The 21,977-nt window shown below is 24.7% G+C and overlaps 5 protein-coding genes across 9 annotated transcripts; 3 read left to right on the forward strand and 2 right to left on the reverse strand.

Moving 5' to 3' along the window:
- The first annotated feature begins 199 nt into the window (after positions 1-199).
- On the forward strand, positions 200-1,833 carry RpS3 (ribosomal protein S3). Of its 2 annotated transcripts, none has more exons than XM_086906409.1 (5): positions 200-403; positions 490-569; positions 951-1,273; positions 1,354-1,541; positions 1,614-1,833. In XM_086906409.1, exons 2-5 carry the CDS (start codon positions 537-539, stop codon positions 1,796-1,798), a joined length of 729 nt encoding a protein of 242 aa, XP_086762535.1. In that variant the 5' UTR covers positions 200-403; positions 490-536; the 3' UTR covers positions 1,799-1,833. The 2 variants fall into 2 exon arrangements, with proteins under 2 accessions (XP_086762535.1, XP_086762534.1); XM_086906408.1 differs by having other exon boundaries at positions 246-429.
- Positions 1,834-1,835: 2 nt separating this feature from the next.
- On the reverse strand, positions 1,836-4,733 carry Kr-h2 (transmembrane protein 33-containing Krueppel homolog 2). The gene is made up of 6 exons (XM_003696782.4): positions 4,459-4,733; positions 3,871-4,026; positions 3,626-3,807; positions 3,444-3,511; positions 3,196-3,329; positions 1,836-3,128 (listed from the first exon to the last, which is right to left on the reverse strand). Exons 1-6 carry the CDS (start codon positions 4,461-4,463, stop codon positions 2,915-2,917), a joined length of 759 nt encoding a protein of 252 aa, XP_003696830.1. The 5' UTR covers positions 4,464-4,733; the 3' UTR covers positions 1,836-2,914.
- Positions 4,702-8,406, forward strand: LOC105736481 (retinol dehydrogenase 12). 2 transcript variants are annotated; one of them, XM_012491185.3, is made up of 6 exons: positions 4,702-5,702; positions 6,093-6,200; positions 6,308-6,481; positions 6,565-6,768; positions 6,857-7,059; positions 7,119-8,406. In XM_012491185.3, exons 1-6 carry the CDS (start codon positions 5,537-5,539, stop codon positions 7,314-7,316), a joined length of 1,053 nt encoding a protein of 350 aa, XP_012346639.1. In that variant the 5' UTR covers positions 4,702-5,536; the 3' UTR covers positions 7,317-8,406. The 2 variants fall into 2 exon arrangements, with proteins under 2 accessions (XP_012346639.1, XP_086762533.1); XM_086906407.1 differs by having other exon boundaries at positions 5,327-5,702; positions 6,107-6,200.
- Positions 8,407-8,456: 50 nt separating this feature from the next.
- LOC100865681 (ras-related protein Rab-30) lies at positions 8,457-10,820 on the reverse strand. The gene is made up of 5 exons (XM_003696781.4): positions 10,331-10,820; positions 10,042-10,125; positions 9,762-9,945; positions 9,548-9,699; positions 8,457-9,469 (listed from the first exon to the last, which is right to left on the reverse strand). Exons 1-5 carry the CDS (start codon positions 10,415-10,417, stop codon positions 9,359-9,361), a joined length of 618 nt encoding a protein of 205 aa, XP_003696829.1. The 5' UTR covers positions 10,418-10,820; the 3' UTR covers positions 8,457-9,358.
- Positions 10,821-11,347: 527 nt separating this feature from the next.
- Pcf11 (Pcf11 cleavage and polyadenylation factor subunit) lies at positions 11,348-21,977 on the forward strand. 3 transcript variants are annotated; one of them, XM_086906411.1, is made up of 17 exons: positions 11,348-11,468; positions 12,439-12,665; positions 13,035-13,160; positions 13,436-13,621; positions 13,725-13,964; positions 14,033-14,137; positions 14,220-15,432; positions 15,810-15,924; positions 16,013-17,389; positions 17,492-17,734; positions 17,817-18,166; positions 18,298-18,562; positions 18,634-18,860; positions 18,952-19,193; positions 19,324-19,338; positions 19,857-20,352; positions 20,485-21,977. In XM_086906411.1, exons 2-17 carry the CDS (start codon positions 12,501-12,503, stop codon positions 20,823-20,825), a joined length of 5,706 nt encoding a protein of 1,901 aa, XP_086762537.1. In that variant the 5' UTR covers positions 11,348-11,468; positions 12,439-12,500; the 3' UTR covers positions 20,826-21,977. The 3 variants fall into 3 exon arrangements, with proteins under 3 accessions (XP_086762537.1, XP_086762536.1, XP_031774608.2); XM_086906410.1 differs by lacking the exon at positions 19,324-19,338 and adding an exon at positions 19,549-19,599; XM_031918748.2 differs by lacking the exon at positions 19,324-19,338.

Below are 21,977 nucleotides of genomic sequence, written 5' to 3' on the forward strand. Positions count from 1 at the left end.
TATTATCTTATAACATTTTTAAATCTACTTTTATTAAATTTAAATTATTATTTTATTTTTTTATATACATTAAAATTATCAACAAATATATCTATATTTTTTTTTGTATGAGATAAATATACATCAGGTGTATATATATATATATATCAGTATAAAGGTTATCTAATAATAAATTTATCATTTAATGATTTGCATATTTATTTAAGAATAATTACATACTCTAAAGAATACACTAATTTTTCATTGTATTACGAATGTGTGTGTGTGTGTGTGTGTGTGTGTGTGTATTTCAAATATCTAGTGCTTTTTCTAACTTTTAGATCTACGAATCTAGTAACATATTAATTTTAAGACTAATTCTATTTTTTTATTAAAAAAATATTAACTATTTTTATAAAAAAAAGTAGTGTAAATAATCAATATTTTTAAGTAATATTTTTTTATTAACACTAATATGATGCTATATACAAACATCATTTCCGCTTCCAGTTAAGTCTTTTGGATTTTCGATGCCTTTTGTATCGTCAGCATAAAACATGGATAACCGTTCCATTTCAAAGAAGAGAAAGGTTTGTGAATTTCCATAATTTATAATTAATATTTTATAAAAATATGATGTCGATTATAATAATTAAACTTTTATAAAAAGTATTTTATTATAAAATAGGCATAAATGACATGTGAAAATTATAGATGACATGGATACTTTCAGCTGTTTTTCTTTGATTTAATATGATCATAATCTTTATATTATGAATATATTCTAAATATCTTATTTTTATAAGTATTGAAATATATTATATATATTAGATTAGATTAAGCAAGTTAAATTAACAAAGTTATGTTTTACATTTTATAAATTTGTGTTTATATCAACAAATTTTAAGGTTAGTTTGTAATCTTTTAAAATTGTATTGTAATAAATAATAATGAATAATTTTATTTTTTAGTTTGTTGGAGATGGAGTTTTCAAAGCTGAATTAAATGAGTTCTTAACTCGTGAACTATCAGAAGATGGATATTCGGGAGTTGAAGTACGCGTCACTCCCCATCGTACAGAAATTATCTTGCTAGCAACTCATACGCAAAGTGTTCTTGGAGAAAAAGGTCGTAGGATTCGAGAATTAACTTCTGTTGTACAAAAACGATTTAATTTCAAAGAAACACAAAATATTGAATTATATGCCGAAAAAGTAGCAACACGTGGTCTTTGTGCGATTGCTCAAGCAGAATCTCTACGTTTTAAATTAATTGGAGGTCTTGCTGTACGAAGGTATAAATCATATTATTATCTTGTATATTATTATATATTATTATATATAAATCTTGTATATTATTTTTATGTAATTACAGAGCTTGTTATGGAGTACTTCGTTTTATTATGGAATCAGGAGCAAAAGGTTGTGAAGTGGTTGTTAGTGGTAAATTACGTGGACAAAGAGCAAAATCAATGAAATTTGTTGATGGATTAATGATTCATTCTGGAGAACCAACTAATGAATATGTTAATACTGCAACTCGTCATGTACTTCTTCGACAAGGTATGTTTAGTAAATGAAAAATAATAAAAAAAAAAAAATTTTTTTTAATTTAAATTAAATGTTTTATATTAGGTGTACTTGGTATCAAAGTAAAAATTATGCTCCCATATGATCCTCATGGCAAGACAGGTCCTAAAAAACCTCTTCCAGATTCTGTTTCAATTGTTGAACCAAAAGATGAAGTTTTTCCTTCGCAACCAACATCTGAAGTAAAAGCATCAAAGGATTTACCACAACCAATACCACTTGCAGTGTAATTTATATAAAAGTGAAAATAAACTTTTAAAAGAAATATTTTTTTTTTTTATATTTATTTAATTTATTTTGATGAAAATATTTTATTTTTTTTTTAATATAATAACAATAGTATAAAGAAAGAAATACAGTAAGAACATTCTCTTTCATAAATGCAACATAACAAAAAAAAAAATTAATTTTTATATATGATAAATTTCTATATAATTTTTATATGTTCATGAAAATTTCATAATTCAATTTAAACTTAATTTAATATTTAGCACGATTTGTAAATGACATTCATTACTGATAGAATTATCTTAAAATATTTTCCGAGACTAGCTAAGACTAAGGTAATACTTAACTAAATACTACTTTACTAAAAGCTTTATGGAATAATCCATATTTGTATTATGTAATAGAAAATTTGTATTGTTCATATAACATGTTAACCTGCATTGAATTTTCCCCCCTAAAAAATAAGAATATCGATATAAACGACAATTAAAATATAACATTTTAAAACATATCTTAATAAATAAGATACAATATATATTGATCAATATTTTCATATTTCTTGTACATAATGTAAATTTGATTTCATGATATCGAATAATAAGAAAATAGAGATATTGAAATTCAAAAAATTAAGAAATATGAATATGGAATCTATAAAATCTATATAGAATAAATTTTAAAGAAATTCATTATAACAAACACATTTTCTCTACTACATATTCATTGAAATTCTATATGATTTAGAATCATATAGAATATAGAATATAATTAAAATCTTATTGTAAATATTATATATGATAAAATATTAAAATTTTAGTTATATATTATATTTATATGCATTTTAATGTTTAGTAAATAAATTCTAAATCTATTTTATTAATAAATTGTATGAAACAATTTCAAAAATGTTATTATTTACTGCATTCAAAAATGAGTACAAATATTAATGAAAATTTCAGAAAATTGTTTTCATTTGTGTTCATTTTGAATAACAGATTATGAGTTTGTAGTTTTTACATTTGCACTCATTTTGTCACTTTATTATATGAAATTATTATTATATGGACCCTAAACCCTAGAAAATTTTATAATTTAATATATCTTTTTAAAATGAGAAGTTACTGACGAAGAGGAGCCATTTGTTGTGTAAGTGACAGTAGACCTTCAATTATTTGTCGTATTATAATTGGCACTGTTGGTTTTCTTGAGACGGAACTTAAACCATTTCTAATTTCATAAAAAACATTGCGAGTGAATGGATTTCTTTGTGATGCAAGACGGAATTTTAAGAATTGGAAGTAAATAAATGGTGTTAATAAACTAGCACGGCCTCTGTAAAATGTTTTTATAAATTAATTTTAAAAAATTTAAATTTAAAAAACTAATATGTGATACATACGTAAATACAAGAAGAACTGTGAATGGCAAAATAATTATTTCAAATAATCCACACAATCGTAAAATATTTCGTGATTGAAATTCTATTAATGATATTAAAAGACGTGCTCCCCACCAACTATTTTGTCCTAAACACTGATGTAAAAAATAATGATATATAATAAGTATAATTATTATAATTGCCACATATTATCATACTATAATTAAATAATATGACACAGCATTACAAAACAAAATTTTTTTACTTACATCAAGTAATGTGAGAGAATCACTAGCAAAATGCATCAATGCAAATAAAAATATAGGAGTTAACACCACTAATTAATAACATTTAAGAAAAATAATTTTAAGTTACATATTATAAATGTAAAAAAATTTTCCTATATCAAAAAATATTTTATTTTTTCTATTTATTATATTAAAAAGGATACATGTAACAGGAGCTGTATAAAGAAATATTAAAGAATATAATAAATAATGACAGGAATCTTCAACAAATAAACGTTCTAAAAATTGCCTATTAAGTTGAACATGTGGTACTCTTTGATGAAGACGTAATGCACTAGTAGCTGCATTATTCATTAATATTTTATAATAAATATTATAAGGATTGCTGAAATATAAAATATGAAGTTTAATTTTTCAATTCATATAACAAAAGTTTAAAATAACATACCCAAATATTTGAATGATATAACCAATAGTAAATATAATAGTGAAAAGTCTTGTAACCCATAATGCGGCTTTAATCTTATTGTCAATGATATGTTGTCTCAAAGCACCCCAACCTTTTTCCATGTGTACTGAATTGCTTGATGCTGTATCTGCCATTCTATATATTAAAAATAAATCTATATTTTCAATTTGAAAATATTTACGCAAAATTTCTTTAAAATATTTTTTTCCATTTTTTTATCACATTTAAAATATTTATATATGTTACAAAATTATTTAAATGTATTGGTATTTCAAAAAAAATTTTTCAGAAATATATGATAAATGTAAATCACGTCCTATTTTCTAAAGCGAAAGCAGAATACAAGCAGTAAATGAGAAATTATACTAATAAAATATTTTAAACATAATTAAATTTTCATTATTTTTATCAATACTACGAAAAAATTTATATTATTGAATTTTATACTTAAAAAATATAAATAAAAATTTATGTTTTTAAAAAATATTTAACATAATTTTTTATTATACACAAAAATTCTATTTGCATTGAACCAATGAATAATTTCAAGTTTTAAAACGAACTTACTTCATATGATGTTAAACAGTTGTTTATTTAATAAAAATCTCAATTCTTACAAACACTTATACGAATTTATATTGTAAATTGTAACAAGTATAAGGTAAAGTATTTAGTAAGTAAATTCACTACCTACAGATCTATAATTTTCACAAGTATCTTAATAAATATTCTGAGTTTCGACTTTAAGATTTTTAATTTCTCTACTAGATGGTGTGGATGATTCGTTGCCTGACGTACTCTATTGGCATCTTATTGAAATATAAAACTATTTTAATAAAAACATCATTTACATAAATGATGTTTTAACTTTAATATTTTTCGTCAATTAAAAATAATAATTTTTTATTGATGCAATTATTGATGTATATAACATCAGATATATAATAACATATTTATTTTATATATTGTAAATATTTATTATATATATTTTTATTAAATATTTATTATCTTTTAAATATATTTTTTTATTTGCAAAATGATTTAGAATTTTTTAAATGATATAGATTTAAAAATATTTATAAAATAAAATTAAATAAAATTATATATTAAGAAACATTTTAATTAAAAATGAATTTTTTGATACGTTTATAATACGTTTATGATATTGCTAAATTAATATATATTGCTAATAAAAAGATATAATATTTAACAAATTTTTATATGTACTATAATATTATTACACAATCATATTACGTAAAAACATAATCGAAATCATTTGATCACAAAGCAAAATTAATATAAATAACAATATTTAAATTAATTTTTATTTCTTTTATAAATATAAAATTAAAAATAATTTAATAATAAAATAGAAAACATGTGATCTTAATAAATATTCTCAATAAATATATATATTATATATATTATAATTCAGCGTATTTCAAGCGTTATAAAATAACGGTATTAAAATTTGTGGTATATAAAAAGAGTATATACAAAGAGTATAAAGTATTATATTATATTATATTATATTAAAGTATTATATATAAATTTAAACCAATTCTTCAATTATATTCATTAGTTTAGAGCAACTTTATTTTGAGAAAACAATTTTTTATTAATTAAAAAAGATAAATTTAGGAGAATGCTATTTATTAGTTCAATCTGTGTAATATTTATAAGTTTGATTTACTATAATTTAAAACGAAAGTCTCTTCTAATCGAAAGTTTCGTTTGCGAGATAAAATATTTATTATTAGGTTTTAAAGAACTTATAAATGATTGGATAAATGTAAAAAATAATAAGAATGGTAAGTATTCAAGATAATAGATATATTTAATATTTATTATACTATAAAATATGTGATCATATAAAATTTATAAAATATTTTATATTTTCTATATTCTAAAAATAATATATATAACTAAAATTGATTCTCTTTTATTTTTATAAGAAATTTTATATATAAAAAAATTTTCAAATGATAAAAATTAAAATAATAGATATAGATATTTGAATTAATGAATTAAATCAATTATATTGATAAATTAAATTTAACTAAATTTAATCAATTTAATTAAAAATTAAAAAATGATAATGATATTTCGACAAATATTTTTAACAAATAAAAATTATATTTTTTTACATATATGTATATTCATTATAAAAATTATTATATATTTTTTAAATATTTTTTAAGATTATTTACCTCAGACAGGAAGAATTGCTATCGTAACAGGAGGATCCAGAGGAATTGGATTTGAAGTAGTAAAAGCATTTTTAGAACTTGATATGGAAGTAATAATTGGTAGGTTTAAAATTTTGATTACATTTCATTTATTTATTAAATTTTTTTTTTAATATTTTATGTATATATATATATATATTTTTTTTTTTTTTTTTTTTTTTTTTTAGCTTGTAGAACACCTTCTGCAGGTGAGAAAGCTATTCTCCAAATTAGAGAATCTGGTGTTAATACTGGACAAGCAAAAATATATAATCTTGATAATTCATCTTTACAATCTGTAAAACAATTTGCTACAGAAATAAAGAAAGATTATAAACAGATTCATGTTTTAATTAATAATGGTAAAGAAAATAAATAATATAAAAAATTATATAAAAATTTATACAAAATTGAAATAAAATTAATTTTATTTAATTATTTTTAGCTGGTGTCATGTTTTGTCCTTATCAAGAAACAATGGATAGTTTTGAACAACACTGGGCTGTAAATTATTTGTCACATTTTTTATTAACAGCTGAACTTTTACCATTATTAAAATCTGGTGGACTTCCTGAACAATGTAGTAGAATTATTAATATTACTTCTTGTGCTCATCTTCTGGGTAAAATTAATTTTAATGACATTAATAGTAAGTATTGTATTATCATATTTTATATTTTTTTTTCTATTTTTCATTTGCAATTTATATTTTCATTCATGAAAATTTCATGCTTCAGATAGAAACAAATTCCTCACTAAATATGCATATGCACAAAGTAAATTGGCACAAGAAATATTCACAAAAGGCCTACAAAATCTTTTAAAACAAAAACAATATTATATACAAGTTTATTCTGTACATCCTGGATTAGTATTTACAGAACTTTTTATACATTCCTATATTTGGAAATATAAATTATTTTATCAATATATTTTTAAGGTAAATATATTAATATTTATTTTATAATTAAAAGATTAGAATAATAAAATTTTTTTCAGACTGCCAAACAAGGAGCTACATCTATTATATATGCAGCTATAAATAAAACAATTGAAAACTGTGGTGGTATGTACATTAATAATTGTCGCCCCAGTCGAGCTCATTCAGATGCGTCGAATTTATCTATTCAAAAAAAATTATTTGATTTATCTCTTCAACAAGTACAACTAAATGATTTTTTTCATTATGTACAGTGAAAATATAGATGATTACATATTTATTTAAACAAATTATATTATAATTATATAGTATTATTATAATTATATATTATAATGAGTACTTATTAAATATATTTTTTTAATATATATATATATAATTATATATTTTTGAAAGGAATAATTTTTTAAATAAATATATATATCTTTAATTTATATTTATTTATATAAATATTATTAAATGGATCTTAAAATTTTACAACAAACTTACATGGCAGAAGTGTATTAAAGATTTTATCAATTGAAAAAAGTTAGATATATTTTTAATAAAAGTATTATTCTGATTATTTTTAATAATTCAATATAATATATACTAATATAAAATGAACACATAAAACACAACTAAATAAAGTGCAGGCTGTTTAAAAATGTTTCATAAGTATTAAATATTTTGAAACAAAACAAAATTGTTTGTCATTTATTGTAACAATTTTTAAATTTAAAACTGATCATTTCTAAATAATATAATATAATATAATATAATATAATTATATTTTAAATAATACATAGATTTAATATCTTATGAAATATTTTTTGTTAAACAAATTAAAAAAATCCAGAACTTTATAGTTGTCTTTTATCTGTATATAAAGTGATATGTTTTTATCAATAAAATTTTATTATAAATTTTGCACATTCTGTATTATTTAAAAATTATGTTATTATAAAATATTATTGCATAAGAAATGTAATCAGAATTTAAAACTACATTCATCAGAACAGCATAATTATATAAGAATCGCAACAATTTTTATATATCATAACATATGATATTATTAACAAAAAATTACACAAAATGTTTTAATATATTCCTACAGATAATTATTATAATTTAATATTAGTATAGATTATCTGAGGTATAAATATCAGTAGAAATACAAATAAATAATTTTAAATATATTTGAAAAGAATATATGTGATTCTATTTTATAATTGTTTAATTTTTAAATTATGTAAAGTAAAAAAGATAAATACTTAACTTTTTTTTATAAAAACATGTAAAAAATAATGGTGATCTATCACATAATGTAATTATAAATTCTATAATATAATTGTACAAAATATGAGATAACTTGTGAATTTTTATTTGTAAAATATAAAAAGGTATAAAGACTAGAACAATGTGCTAAAAAAATTATATTATTAATTGTATGAACAAGAAATATCTTATTCATAAATAATAATAAAAATTTAACTTTAAATAATACAAAGACGGAACAAGCATTAATTATCTATTATTTAAAATTGCACATAAATATGAAATCTTAGAAAATACAACAAAACTTTGGCTGTGCAAATGTTAATGATATACTGAGAAAATCTTGCGCACCCATTATGATAAGCATTGATAGAGTAAAAAATTATTTATAATAATTTACATTAACCATGATAACATAAATAAATATATGTTTGCATTTTAATATCAAATTTCAGTTTGTTTCAGTTGACTTAAAGCAGTATTAAACATTTATGTATACTGCAAATTTGGGAAAATTTTGGACAATATTAGGCTTATAATTTTTAGTAAAAATCTTATATTCATAATAACTTCTTATTCAGTCACCAAATATGAAATACTTATTTGTACTTTCTGACATAACAAAAAATACTATAAAATATACAGTAAACTTCCATTTATGCATATACAACATCAAATAATATGTTTTTAACTTATCATTTAAATGCAATCAAAATATTTTAATATAAAAACTTCAGTCAATATTTATAAAAACAAATTCAAAGACAAATATATATCAACATACTTAAAGTTCATTTTAATTTCAGATATTAAATATTTTTTGCAACAAAATTATCAATATAATCTGCTTGTTAACACTAGATGCTAACATATAATATTAAAGATTTTAATATTAAAATTCTTTTTATTTAGTTATAGAAGATTGACTAATATTGCAATTCAATCTTCATATTCTATAAAAACTGTATGATAATATTCTACATACATATTTAGCAACTGAAATTATGCATTTGTTGAATGACTTAATCATAGATATAAAAGCTACTTAAGAAAGTCTACTACAACCACAGTTACTTGTATCACCAATTGATGTTGTTTTTCCATTTATTGAAGTTGTATTTGTTTCATATCTAGGTAGCTCTTTACTGCGTGCTTGCTAAAATAATATATTAATTTGACTCTAATTAATTTTCCAAATAAAAATTGTTTAGATAAATAATTTATTCCATTTTACCTCCATAAGTTCAGCAGCTATTTCCATAAATAATCGCTCTACATTTTCTGCTTCTTTAGCTGAAGTTTCTAAAAAATACATTCCATGTCTTTGTGCAAAATCTTCTCCTACATGTGTTGGTATTTCTCTGTCTTCTCGATCAATTTTATTACCTAAAATAATTATTTATATTTAATACATAATATATCATTATAATAATATAGTTGTTACTTACCTACTAATATCCTAAGGACTTTGTTACTTGCATATTCTTCAATTTCTCTTAACCAATCTGGTAAACAATCAAATGTAGGTTGACAAGAAATATCATATACTAAAATCAAAGCATGAGCTGATCTATAATAACTTTGTGTTATTGATCGAAATCTTTCTTGACCAGCAGTATCCCAGATTTGAAGCTAAAAGAAAAATATTAATTATAATAAAACAAAATTATTCTAAAAAGATATATTTAAATATTGAATGAATCATAATATATTATGTTATATACATACCTTAACTTTCTCATTTTCTACTTCTACAGTTTTAATCATAAAATCAACACCTATTGTTGCACCTTGACCTGGGGGAAATAATCCCTAAGAGATAGATATATATATAATTAAAAATTTATATATAAAAATATTATATTTTAAATATATAAATCATATATGTATAATTATAAAAACAGATGGAATAAAAATATATATATACATAAAAAGTATATAAAATATATATAGAAATATGTTTTTATTAAAAAATAATATATTTTAATTAATAATATACATGTATATGCATATATACCTGGGTAAATCTGCGCACGAGGCAAGTCTTGCCGACACCCGCATTTCCTACGAGTACAACTTTAAAGAGAAATTTGTAATCCTCCATCACATCTGTACCGTATTACGGTCAGGAACTCTGTGTAAAACTAACGATGCATTTGCAAACACGACACGTACAATTTTTGCAACCGTTCACTTTGACGACGCAATAAAATTTTATAATATACTTCGTTTAATAAAATTCACTTTTTTTAGTTATTTTAAAGAAAATTATTTATGACATTATTTTCTGTTTCTTATTTTTATGATTTAATGAATAGACAATTTTACATTTTTATAAGATAAATAAAAACACATACTTTAATATAAATTGTAATTGACTTTCTAGACTTTCTGCCATTCTGTCAAAATGACGTTTTCTCTCGACCCCGCCATTGAATTATGACGTTATCATGATTTAGAAATAATGAAATTTTTAGTTTTGTATACATATATATATATATATATATTGTGTATAAGTTTTAAGACTTCATATTTATAATATTATTTTTAAATTTAATTTTGTAAGTTAAAATTATACAAATATTTATCATAATCCTAAAGTTAAAAATATTATTATATATTAGTTGCAATAATATAAATTATTTTTTTATAGACAATATTTATAATGACAATATGTAAAAAAAATTTTATATATTTAAAATAATTACATAATTAACAATCAAACTATAAATATTTATCATATTTGCAATAATTCAATAATTTGAATATTTTTTAATTTCATATTATTTTATCGTTTAATATAAATTTCTCTTATATAAATATCGTAACAATGAAAATGCTCCTGTATACTTCCATTTCACCACTAGCGACACGCGCGGATAATTGTAAAATTCTGATATACTAAGCAAACTAGTTGTATTCTATAAGGGAATATATGATTGGTCATTTACTAAAATTCAACCGACAGAGTAAGAAATTTGTCCAATCACAATGAGTATTATATATCTGTAATCCCGTTAGAAGGTACAAAGGAATGGTAGCCATTTTACGTGGATATCCCGTTTGGCGTAGCAGTAGTGTCCGCGTGATTATCGCGAAAAGTCAAAATAATCGTGTTTCGGGATATTTCTATTTTTTCGAAATGCGTTAAAAAGGTAAATGTTAACTAGTGTCACTTATAGTGTTCTTGATAAAGCTCACTATAGAACGTGAAGTTATAATACTGAATGTCGTTCAAGTTTGCTCGTCAAGCGTTAAGGAAATCCAGATGCGTGTTAGTTATTCGTATACACTTAGTTATTTGTGCTAAATTTCTAGAACGTGCATGGACATTGCAATAATAGTGTAATAAAAGCTTTTGGAAAGTGTATAATTGTTAAATGAAAGGAAAAATCGATATGTATATGACGTCTCTCATCTTTTGTAAAAAGATTTCAAGTAATATTATATAAATAGAATATAGTAATGTACTATTTCTGTTCAAGATGATGTTTTAAGTTAATTAATTATGATTAATTTGTTTAGGACAACAAAATTTTGAATAATTGTATATGTATTCAACATTTTTGGTCTATATATTTATTCATTGAAACTAAACTAGCCTAACCAGAAAATCAAAAAATAATGCACAAAGATTTTGTATTAATTTCTTATTTATACAATAAATAATTTTATTTAAAATTTTTTATTTATTTTTTATGTATATTAGAATTTTCTAATTTTATTATAATATCACAATATAATAAACAAAAATTATTCATTTATTTATATAATAAACAATAGTTATTCAATTAATATTTTATTATTTCTTTTCAAATTTATAAAAATTATATGTAAATTTTTAAACAATCAATATATGGATAATTTTTATAATTTTATATTTTTTAATATTCCTATGTTTAAAAATAAAATCTTTATTTTTAAAAAAGTTTTATATAAATATTTTTCTACATTAAAAATGCTTTACAATAATTATTGAAGTTGCATCATAAAATATTGATAAATTCTTGTCATTCAATATGTTACTTCAATAAAAAGTCAATAAGAGATTGTGTTTATTTTATTGCCTTCCTGTATTAAAAAGAATATTAGTATTTTTAATGCTTATTTCTTTGTGTGTCACAGTTTGATTACCATTGTCAATTTGACGAAGATTTGTTGCATTTATCAACTGGCAACACAACATCATGACATCAACAAAATCTAAGGAAATAGCAGATGAGTACATCTCATCATTGTCTGATTTGACGATCAACAGTAAACCATTGATTAATATGCTTACTATGCTGGCTGAAGATAATATAGAACATGCACCAGCTATTGTTCAAGCTGTTGAAAATCATTTGCAAAAGGTTATTTATCTATTGTAATTAATTAAAATTAATTTATATTGTTATGTACTTTAATATTAATTTTGTATTATATATAAGAGAATAGGAAATCTTGGAAATCTATATGTTGCATTTTATTTCAAATATTTATAAATTATATATTGCTAAAAATAGTGAAAGCTGTATTTCATACCTTTCCTTATTTAAGATAAAACAAAAATAAATAAGATAAATAAAGTTATATAGATTATAATAAATTATACAATATACTGTAATTATTTATATAATCACCTCTTCTTTTTTGTTCTTTAATTATATTTGTTATCTTTATTATGGTATGAAGTAATGGCTGAAATTTGTTAATATAAATTATAATATATATTTTAATAGGTGAGAAGCGAGATCAAATTACCTGTTCTTTATTTGATTGATTCAATTGTGAAGAATGTTAATGGAGCATATTTGAATCTCTTCACTCAAAATATTGTAAACACTTTTTGTGGAGTATTTGAAAAGGTATGTTTTCTTATTAGTATAAAATGTTTTTAGATATATGTCTTATATTACAAAGTTTAATGTGTTGATATTATATTTGTATTTCAATGGAATACAATTGCCATTGTACAAAACTGCTTTATATTCCATAGGATATAAGATAATTATTTAGTCAATATCAGGTTATTGTACTTTTATTTTTATACTGTCTTTAGTGTAAAGCTAACTTCTTATAAAAAGAAAAAAAGGAAATATGAATATAAAAATCAAAATAATATGAATATATGAATGTACAGGTGGATGAAAATACACGAGCTAGCATGTGGAAATTAAGGCAAACCTGGAATGATGTATTTCCAGCAAAAAAATTATTTTCTTTGGATGTACGAGTGCAAAGTATTGATCCTGCCTGGCCAATCACTGCCTCTCCCACTAGTGTTTCTTCGGGATCTATTCATGTTAATCCTCGTTTTTTTTCAATGGTTAGTTTGATAACTTCATGATAAATATAATTATATAATTTTATACATGAAAAAATATATATATGTATAAAACAAAAAATATATATATTTTTATTATTTCTAGCCTCAACAATCAGCAACATCTATTGTCTCACAACCAATTGTAGCACCTGTTAAGCTTCCACCAGGTGATCCAGTAACACCTACAGAAGCAGCAATGCGAGAACAATTATTAAAAAAACAACGAGAACTGATAGAATTACAAAAGAAAAAAATTGAATTAGAATTACTTCAAGCTAAAGCTAATTTAGAACAACAACAACGGCAACTTGATAAACAAGCTGGGAATTTAAAAGCTGAACTGGTAAGTCACAGAGAGTTTTTTAATTATATATTTGAATTATAGTTAAATTTTTATTTTTATTTATTTAGGTGACAGTTACAACACATATTACATCAAGCACAGAAACTATTACGCAAGGAAAACTTGTTGCAACTACTGTGCCAAGTCAAGCACCCAAACAAGTAGCTAAACAGGTAGTTATTCAGTAATTATTTAAACAATGAAACTAAATTATTTTATAATATATTATTTATAATATTTTTTTTTAATTTTTAGTTTCCAGCAGCAACAGCTTCGCTTCTAAAAAATGCAGGAATAAATAATGGCCCACGAATTGCACCAGCTAGTAGTATAGCAGTGGCATCAGCTAAACCTGTATCTCGTGATCCAAGATTAAAGACTACCTCGGTTCAAGATATATCAGTTTCAAGTGTGGATCCTCGTCAGCGAATAAGTACACCAACTCAAAAGGATTCGCGGGGTGAAGCCCAAACGCAGTTAGCAGCAAATACAAACACTGTACTTTCAGATCAATTAAAACAGCAGATACTTTCGAAACAGGCTGTGACTAGCACTATCAACAAGTCTCCGACAAATCTTGCCGGCTCCGATACTGCGACATTAAACGCTAGTAATAACAATAATGCTAATACGAACCTCAACAATAATAATAATAATAAAAATTTCAGTGGTAACGCAAATAAAGATGCTGTGTCGCATCGAACAAGTCAAAAGAAAGACCCTCGATTGTCTAGTAATAGTAGTGGTAACCTAAACAGTAATAGTTCCAAAGGTTCTCAAAATCTATCTGTGGGTAGTAATAGTTCTTTATCCGTGGGTAATAGAGGAGGTGGGAGTAACGATTCTAAGTCGAAAGATTCAAAGATTTCGAATTCTCGAAGTTCTTCGTCATCGACGATCGATAAATCTTCCGCTTCCTCGAAATCCTCGCATAGAAAAGTAGGTAATAAATCGCGATCTAAACAACCTCAAACATCTCCGAGTAAAATACCGAAAGTCGACAGAGATGCCAGTCCTGTTAGATCCAAATCTCGTGAAAAAGACAGTGGAGACAGTTCACCATCTTCGCGTACCTCTCCTCAATCCTTTCAAACCTGTAAAAATCGAAAAAAGAATACAAAATCGAGAAAGCGCAGTCCAAGCCCTCCATATAGAATTCCCAGGCGTAACGATACAAAATCCAATTCAGTTCTAAATAATTCTGGTGGTGTTACTGAGGAGGAGCAATCTGGTTCATTGATAGTCTCTCCTCCTCATCCACCTACATTTAAAGAAATCAGACCAAATGCTAGACAAAGAAATTACGTAAGGCGTAATAAGGATGGCAGTCTTAGTCCCGAGCGCTCTCCAGCAAATGCTGGAAACGTTCAAACTACTGTGGAACCAACTGTGGAATCATCCAGCAAGGATGAAGATTTGAGAGCAACTCTACCTCTTCCAGGTGCAGCCACTTCGGTATTAGAAAAGAGTGAGTTAATATCTTACATTTTTCAGTACAAATACAAACTATTTATAAACACATATCAAGTACTTTTCATTGTTTGATGGTGAGTTACTTTATATAATGTATGATTCCTATAAATATCCTTAATCCTAAATATTTGAGTGTCAAAAGAATTTCAGCTGCAATATTCTCTAAACCTTTAAGGGTGAAGCATTAAAATATCTTATTTATAAATAATATATTCTTTATTTCTGTTTCGAACAAATATTTTTCGTTTTTCAAGATATAAAACTAGCATGCAAAAGAGGATGCAATGATCCTATATATTGGTAAAATTAAATATACATATAATACTTGTATAATATTTGAGTTATTTCACTTTATTTCAAAATTTTTTTCAGAAGAGGACTTAGATTTACGTGTATTGCCATCAGCAGTTAATACCAATAAAAGACAAACTTCAGAACACATGGAATCTACTTTAGTAAAGAAAACAAAAGCTGAAAAATTTGATGCGTGTGTATTTTTGCTCTATTTTTTCAATTGTAAAAAGTGTTCTTAATTAATATTATTCTTAATTAATATAAATTTTTCAATTTTATAGATTATTTGGAAATGAAGATGTTGATTTACGAACATTGACTCATCCTAAAGCTGGACGGCCACCTACACCACCTCCACCTGTAATATCTGGTGAAGATGGTAAAGATAGTTGGGCAAAATTAAAAACACCGTCAAAGAATGATAGAGAAAAACAAGCTAATAATAATGATGATAAGCGGGATAACAGAGATCGTAACAGAGATAGGTTGGGTAGACTCAGGCTTTATAACAAACTTCCAGATGATCCTAAAGAAAGAAGGAGAACATTATCGAATGAAGATCAAGATAATAGATCAGGTCGACGAGGTCGAGAAAATGATAAACCCGAAAAAAATGAGGATAGAAATATTGAAATAATAATGAAACAAGCTGCTGAACAATTGAATCAAGGTACTATTACTAAAACTCAATATAATACTCTTATTCAAGAAGTTTTACATATGAGTGAAGATCGAAAATTAAGAGCTGCACAACGGAAAGAAAAGGAAGTTGGTTCTATTGTATGGGAAAAAGGTGTAAATTTAGATATAACAGGTTCATCAGATCGTACATCTACATTTAGTCCTTCTGCTGATAAAGAAATGATTAGAAATAAAGATCATCCTATTGCAAGAAATCCAAATGGTCCTAGATGGCAAACTCAACCTTGGCAACAACCAGGACCATGGGCTCATCCACCGGGACCTCCATATGGTGGTCCACAAGGACATTTTAATTCAGATTTTAGACCAGTTGGTCCATGGCAAAATCCAAGACATTTTGGTCCAATGCGACCAGATTACCAATATCACGGTGGCTTTAATCATACCATGGGTCCAAATCCTCGTTTAGGACCTGGAATGATGGGACCTATAGGACCGAATGGGCCGCTTATGTCAAATTTATTACCTAATGGCCCGATCGGACCTATGGGTAATCCACCTATGTCATTATCTGGAATGAATGGACCTGGAATGATAATGAATAATGGACCAATGACGAATCTCATATCAAATCCAAATATGTCTTTGAATGCTTCAAGAAATGTATCGCCAAGTTCATCCTCAAAATATGACCTTGAAGATAGTGATCAAAATTATACCACGACAATGATAAAGAATCCAAATCCTCATAGTCGTGAATTACCACCACCAGATCCAAAATTATTGGATGAAATTGCAAGAGATACTATGAAATCTATAGATATAGATATACAACATATACCACGTGAAATTAGATATTATGGTCAAACTGGAGTTGTTTTTATGAATTGGGATGATCCAAGAGAAATCGGATTTCAAGACGGCATACGACGAGTTTTAATCGACGATAAAATCACTATAACTTGCGCATTTAATGATCAATACAAAGAATTTATTTATGAAGGTGAAGTTCATCGGTATGTATTTTATTATGTAAAATAATATTTTGCTTTAATTTATTTATTTTTTGATTAATTAAAAATATTATTAATATCTTTATTTATTATTATTATTTTCAGAATTAAATTGGGTGCGCCGACGAGAGAATTATATATTGATGATAAGTGGTATGAATGTTATTTCGGTGGTATGCCTGTAACAGTAGATCTTGGTGGTAAAAAGGTTAGTGTCAAATTGGAAGGACCTCCACCCCTTGTTAAGATTGGTACTGTAAAGAGAACAGACTTAGTAGTTGCCAAAATTAATCTTATTATTAATGCTCGTAATATGGTTCCTGTATTTTTAGATGCAAAACCTCAAATGTAAGTTATATTCATATTTTTATAAGCAGTAATTTAAAAATATATAAAACAATGTTTTAACATATAATAATATCATTTACAGATTTGAAATTGAAGGAAAACCTCATACGCTAGAATTTATAGATTCATTACAAACAGTCCTTTTAAATGGACGACCATTTAAAGTAGAATTCGGAGGATTGCCTAAACCTATTATAGTCAGAGATAAAAAACATTTTATAAGATTTTCGGTATTACCTAGAGGTGTCCGACCAGGATATGTTAAGATTGCAGGTATGAAAGGTGAAGAACCTATTGAAGCACCACCTACTCCACCTTTATTGACACAAAAACCAAAAGTGGACACAGCTTCTACACCAACGCAATTTTCTACCGTTGAACATGAATCAACATCGCAAGATGGTTCAGATCTTAGATCTACTCCTAAACCGGGTAAATATTATATTTATAAAATGGTATATATCCTGTGCATGTAATATTAATGTAATATTTGAAGGAAAATATAATATATTTTTTTGCGTAATATTGCATTAGACTTGTAGCGAAAATTTGTTTTGTTCTAGATTTGCAATTAGATATGTTATCTTCTGCTTTGCCTTCTGCAATGGCACCATCATCTGGATTATCATATCAAGCTGAACCAGCAGAAAATCCACCTGCAACTGCTCCACCATTATCATTACCATTGAATATGAATGAATTGTTCCAAAGATTAGTTGAAACTGGTATTGTATCGAATCTCTCTGAACAAAAAAAACAAGAAGAGGAAGAAAAGAAAGAACCAGAAATTATTCCAGTTTCATTTGATAAACCAGAGACACTTAAAGTGTAAATATTTTAATAAAATAATTATTAAGTCAATTTTTTTTTAATTGAAAATCAATTATTTTTCATTTTAGTAAACAACCAGCTATTGCAGCAGCACTATACAGTGGTATGCAATGTAGTTCTTGTGGTGCTAGATTTGCACCAGAATTGGCAACTCGGTATAGTCATCATTTAGATTGGCATTTTAGACAAAATAGACGAGAAAGAGATTCTGCAAGGAAGGCTCATTCACGACCTTGGTATTATGATGTAAGTGACTGGATACAGTTTGAAGAAATTGAAGATTTAGAAGATAGAGGTAAAAAATGATTAATTAATGATTACTTTCTTTTTTATAATATATATTATATAACGAGATATCTAATTATCTACTTACATTATTACAATAGTACAAAGTTGGTTTGAAACTGAAAAACAGACAGCTGATACAGAAGGTATTACTGCAGAGGATTCTCCTCAAGAAGCTGCACAACCTAGTGTTCCTACTGGAACTGATGAAGATTCTAGATGTCAAGTGTGTCATGATGCATTTGAACAATTTTATAATGAAGAAAAGGAGGAATGGCATTTAAGACCAGCAATTAATTTTGAAGGAAAAAATTATCATCCATTGTGTCTCGATGATTACAAGGTTGGTTTTGTTTTTTTATAGACATATCTTCAATATTATATTAATATTTTTTCATATTCAATCAATTAAATATCGATATAAATTTATTAACAAATTTTCCATTTGTTGCATTCTTACAAAAAAAAAATAGGAAAAGAGTCTCGTGGTATGTGCTTTTTAATAATTCATATTTATATATTGCACTTCCAGACAGTTTCCGCACTTATAGATATAGTGGAATTAGGCAGTGAAAGATGTAATGTAAATTCTGCAATATATATTTTATTTAATTTAGTTTTTCAATCTTTTAAATTATTTTTTAGAAATTATATACTATATTTTTTTTTACTATGAATTGATTTTTAACATTTTATAGATAAGTAGGAATAAAAGTCATACATGTTACATCACTGGTTATATGTATTCGGTAAGATTTGAGTTTTATTGAATACATACATTATTTTATGATATAAGTAATTTAAATTATTAATTCAAATTTTTTTAATATTTCATACAAATTAAAAGATGATAAAAAGTATTATTTATATTAAATTTTGTTGCACGTTTATTGTATTATATATTTTTATTATTATATCATATATATTGTATATAGATATATCATAATACTATATAATAATTTATCAAAATTAATATATTAATACTCTGCTCTTTTTATACCATTAGAGAGCTTTGGAAAAATCTGCATTAGCGCTTGAAGAAACAATTGAAGAAATGGAAGATGAAAAAAAGGAGAGCTCTGATGAAACGTTTGTAGAGGATAATAAGACTGATGAATTAAGTGTGGAAGCATTAAATACTGAATTTGAAATAATAGAACCGTCGAATGACGTAATAGAAGATAATATATCAGAAGAACCTGCTGAAAGAGATAATAAAGAGGAGGAAACTATAATTGAAGATAATATAGATTGTATTGAACAAAATGAAAAAATAGAAGAACAAGAATTAGAGTACAATAAAGAAGAAGTTGATATAGAAAGTATAGAAAAAGAAAATACAATTGAAACAGAAATACCAGAAACGGAAAACGTGGATAAATCTTTTAAAAATATTAAAATTAAAGAGGAACCAATTGATGAACCTGAGGAACAATTAGAAGAAGAACATTTTGATTTTACTAATGTAGAAGTTAAAGAAGAACCTATTGAACCAGAACCAGGTATATATCGTATATTTAATATTATAATTTTTAATTTAATTTAAATTTAAAAAAATTAATATATATATATATATATATTATTATTTGAAAATATACAATATTTAAAAATTTTCAAAATAATTTCGTAAACAGATCCCGAAGAAAGTATAATAACCGAACCTGCAACAGTAGACACAACATATGCTGCTGTGAAGAGCTCTATAGACGGAAATGTAGAATTGGATTCTACACCTGCAGCAATTCCGACAGCGCCATCTCGAATTAAAATTAATATTACGAAACCATTATGTATTAATAAAGAACCTGAAGAATCAAAGGAAAAAGAAAAATCTATAATTGAAACATCTACTGAAGAAATAATAGAACCTTTGGTGCCTGCTTCTATTAAACCTGCTTTACAAGGTAGAAAACTTTCAAATTTACCTCCTGTGGAAAGAGGGCAAGAGTTATCAGGACTCTGCTCAATTATGTAAATAGTGTATGTAATGTATTTGAAATATGTATGTGCGGGAGTGTGATTTGAATGAATTTGTTTAGTGCTACTTAAAATTAAGTATTGATACATTGTACATCATATTTGTGCAGCTTATATCACGTGATGTATAATATTATAATTTGATTTTTTTTTTAAATTATCATTATACCATTCATTTTTCTGTATTTTACTTTTCTATTTTTTTCAATGCATATGCACAATTTTTATCTGAATATTTCTTTAATCTACTGATCTAATGTGGTATAAAAAATTAATCACATTCATTTACTTTCAAACATCACGTCGTATAAGTTAAAGCATATGTGTTATAATGTGTGACTGTATAAGTGTATGCGTGTATTTAGTTTTTAAATTTTAATTAAGGCGAAAAGAGAACAAGAACTGTACATATTTAATATAATCAGTTTAGTTAGAGGCGAGATATGATATAGTAGCATTCCTAATAATATCGAGTGCAATCGTGTTTCATGACAGAGAAATGTCAGAAATGTAATACTGATATGCACAAGACTAACTGAAAATTTCATACCGTTTGTACTTTGTAAAAACATTTAAAAGATATTCGATACATTGTTTTCTAGAAGCATCATCTCCTATTTGATTTTACAAAGCACGAAAACGAGGTCTCATAAAAATAATGAATGATTAATCAATTTAGTTAGGTGTACAAATTGTGTGATATAAAATTGTTGATTATAATGTACATAATACCAACACAAAAATAATCCCGATGATATTGGGTAAAGAAGAAAAACAGTTACTACTAGAGAAGGATTATTTTGTTGTATAAAAAAAATCTTGTTAATTATTCGGGGTCTGACTTCCTTTGGTTGCTTATTTATGATCCTACTAAATTTACCTCTCTAAAATATCCTTTATGATAATCGCTATTGCTGAATAACTTTAGAAGTTTAAATTTTTAACTATAAAAATATTTGAACAAATAAACAGATAATAATAAGAAGTTACACTTTAGTTGAGATTTGTCTCGGTATTTAATAAATCTTATTTTTAGAAAAAATTGATTTAAAGTTCCTGTTGTTTTCTTATCCTTAATATATAATATTAGAATATTTGTAATATTAGAACATAATAAAGAGTAAAGTGAATAAAGTTATATTTTAGAACA

The sequence above is a fragment of the Apis florea genome, unplaced genomic scaffold (assembly GCF_048593485.1).
Source record: "Apis florea isolate Af1SG1 unplaced genomic scaffold, ASM4859348v1 contig_2495_pilon, whole genome shotgun sequence".
In the NCBI taxonomy this organism is placed as follows: Eukaryota; Metazoa; Arthropoda; class Insecta; order Hymenoptera; family Apidae; genus Apis; species Apis florea.

What these genes read in the sequence shown, in the direction of transcription:
- LOC100865681 (XM_003696781.4), bottom strand. Translation starts at nt 10,417, where the DNA reads ATGGAGGATTACAAATTTCTCTTTAAAGTTGTACTCGTAGGAAATGCG. An exon ending in TCGTGCGCAGATTTACCCAG is followed by an intron (nt 10,126 to 10,330) that starts GTATATATGCAT and finishes TCTATCTCTTAG; the next exon opens with GGATTATTTCCCCCAGGTCA. An exon ending in TAGAAAATGAGAAAGTTAAG is followed by an intron (nt 9,946 to 10,041) that starts GTATGTATATAA and finishes TTTTTCTTTTAG; the next exon opens with CTTCAAATCTGGGATACTGC.
- Pcf11 (XM_086906410.1), top strand. Translation starts at nt 12,501, where the DNA reads ATGACATCAACAAAATCTAAGGAAATAGCAGATGAGTACATCTCATCA. An exon ending in CACTTCGGTATTAGAAAAGA is followed by an intron (nt 15,433 to 15,809) that starts GTGAGTTAATAT and finishes AATTTTTTTCAG; the next exon opens with AAGAGGACTTAGATTTACGT. An exon ending in AAACCAGAGACACTTAAAGT is followed by an intron (nt 18,563 to 18,633) that starts GTAAATATTTTA and finishes TTTTCATTTTAG; the next exon opens with TAAACAACCAGCTATTGCAG.
- LOC105736481 (XM_012491185.3), top strand. Translation starts at nt 5,537, where the DNA reads ATGCTATTTATTAGTTCAATCTGTGTAATATTTATAAGTTTGATTTAC. An exon ending in TGATATGGAAGTAATAATTG is followed by an intron (nt 6,201 to 6,307) that starts GTAGGTTTAAAA and finishes TTTTTTTTTTAG; the next exon opens with CTTGTAGAACACCTTCTGCA. An exon ending in TAATTTTAATGACATTAATA is followed by an intron (nt 6,769 to 6,856) that starts GTAAGTATTGTA and finishes TTCATGCTTCAG; the next exon opens with ATAGAAACAAATTCCTCACT.
- Kr-h2 (XM_003696782.4), bottom strand. An exon ending in TATATCATTCAAATATTTGG is followed by an intron (nt 3,808 to 3,870) that starts GTATGTTATTTT and finishes TTTATATTTCAG; the next exon opens with CAATCCTTATAATATTTATT. An exon ending in ATTCTCTCACATTACTTGAT is followed by an intron (nt 3,330 to 3,443) that starts GTAAGTAAAAAA and finishes TTTTTACATCAG; the next exon opens with TGTTTAGGACAAAATAGTTG.
- RpS3 (XM_086906409.1), top strand. Translation starts at nt 537, where the DNA reads ATGGATAACCGTTCCATTTCAAAGAAGAGAAAG. An exon ending in GGAGGTCTTGCTGTACGAAG is followed by an intron (nt 1,274 to 1,353) that starts GTATAAATCATA and finishes ATGTAATTACAG; the next exon opens with AGCTTGTTATGGAGTACTTC. An exon ending in TCATGTACTTCTTCGACAAG is followed by an intron (nt 1,542 to 1,613) that starts GTATGTTTAGTA and finishes GTTTTATATTAG; the next exon opens with GTGTACTTGGTATCAAAGTA.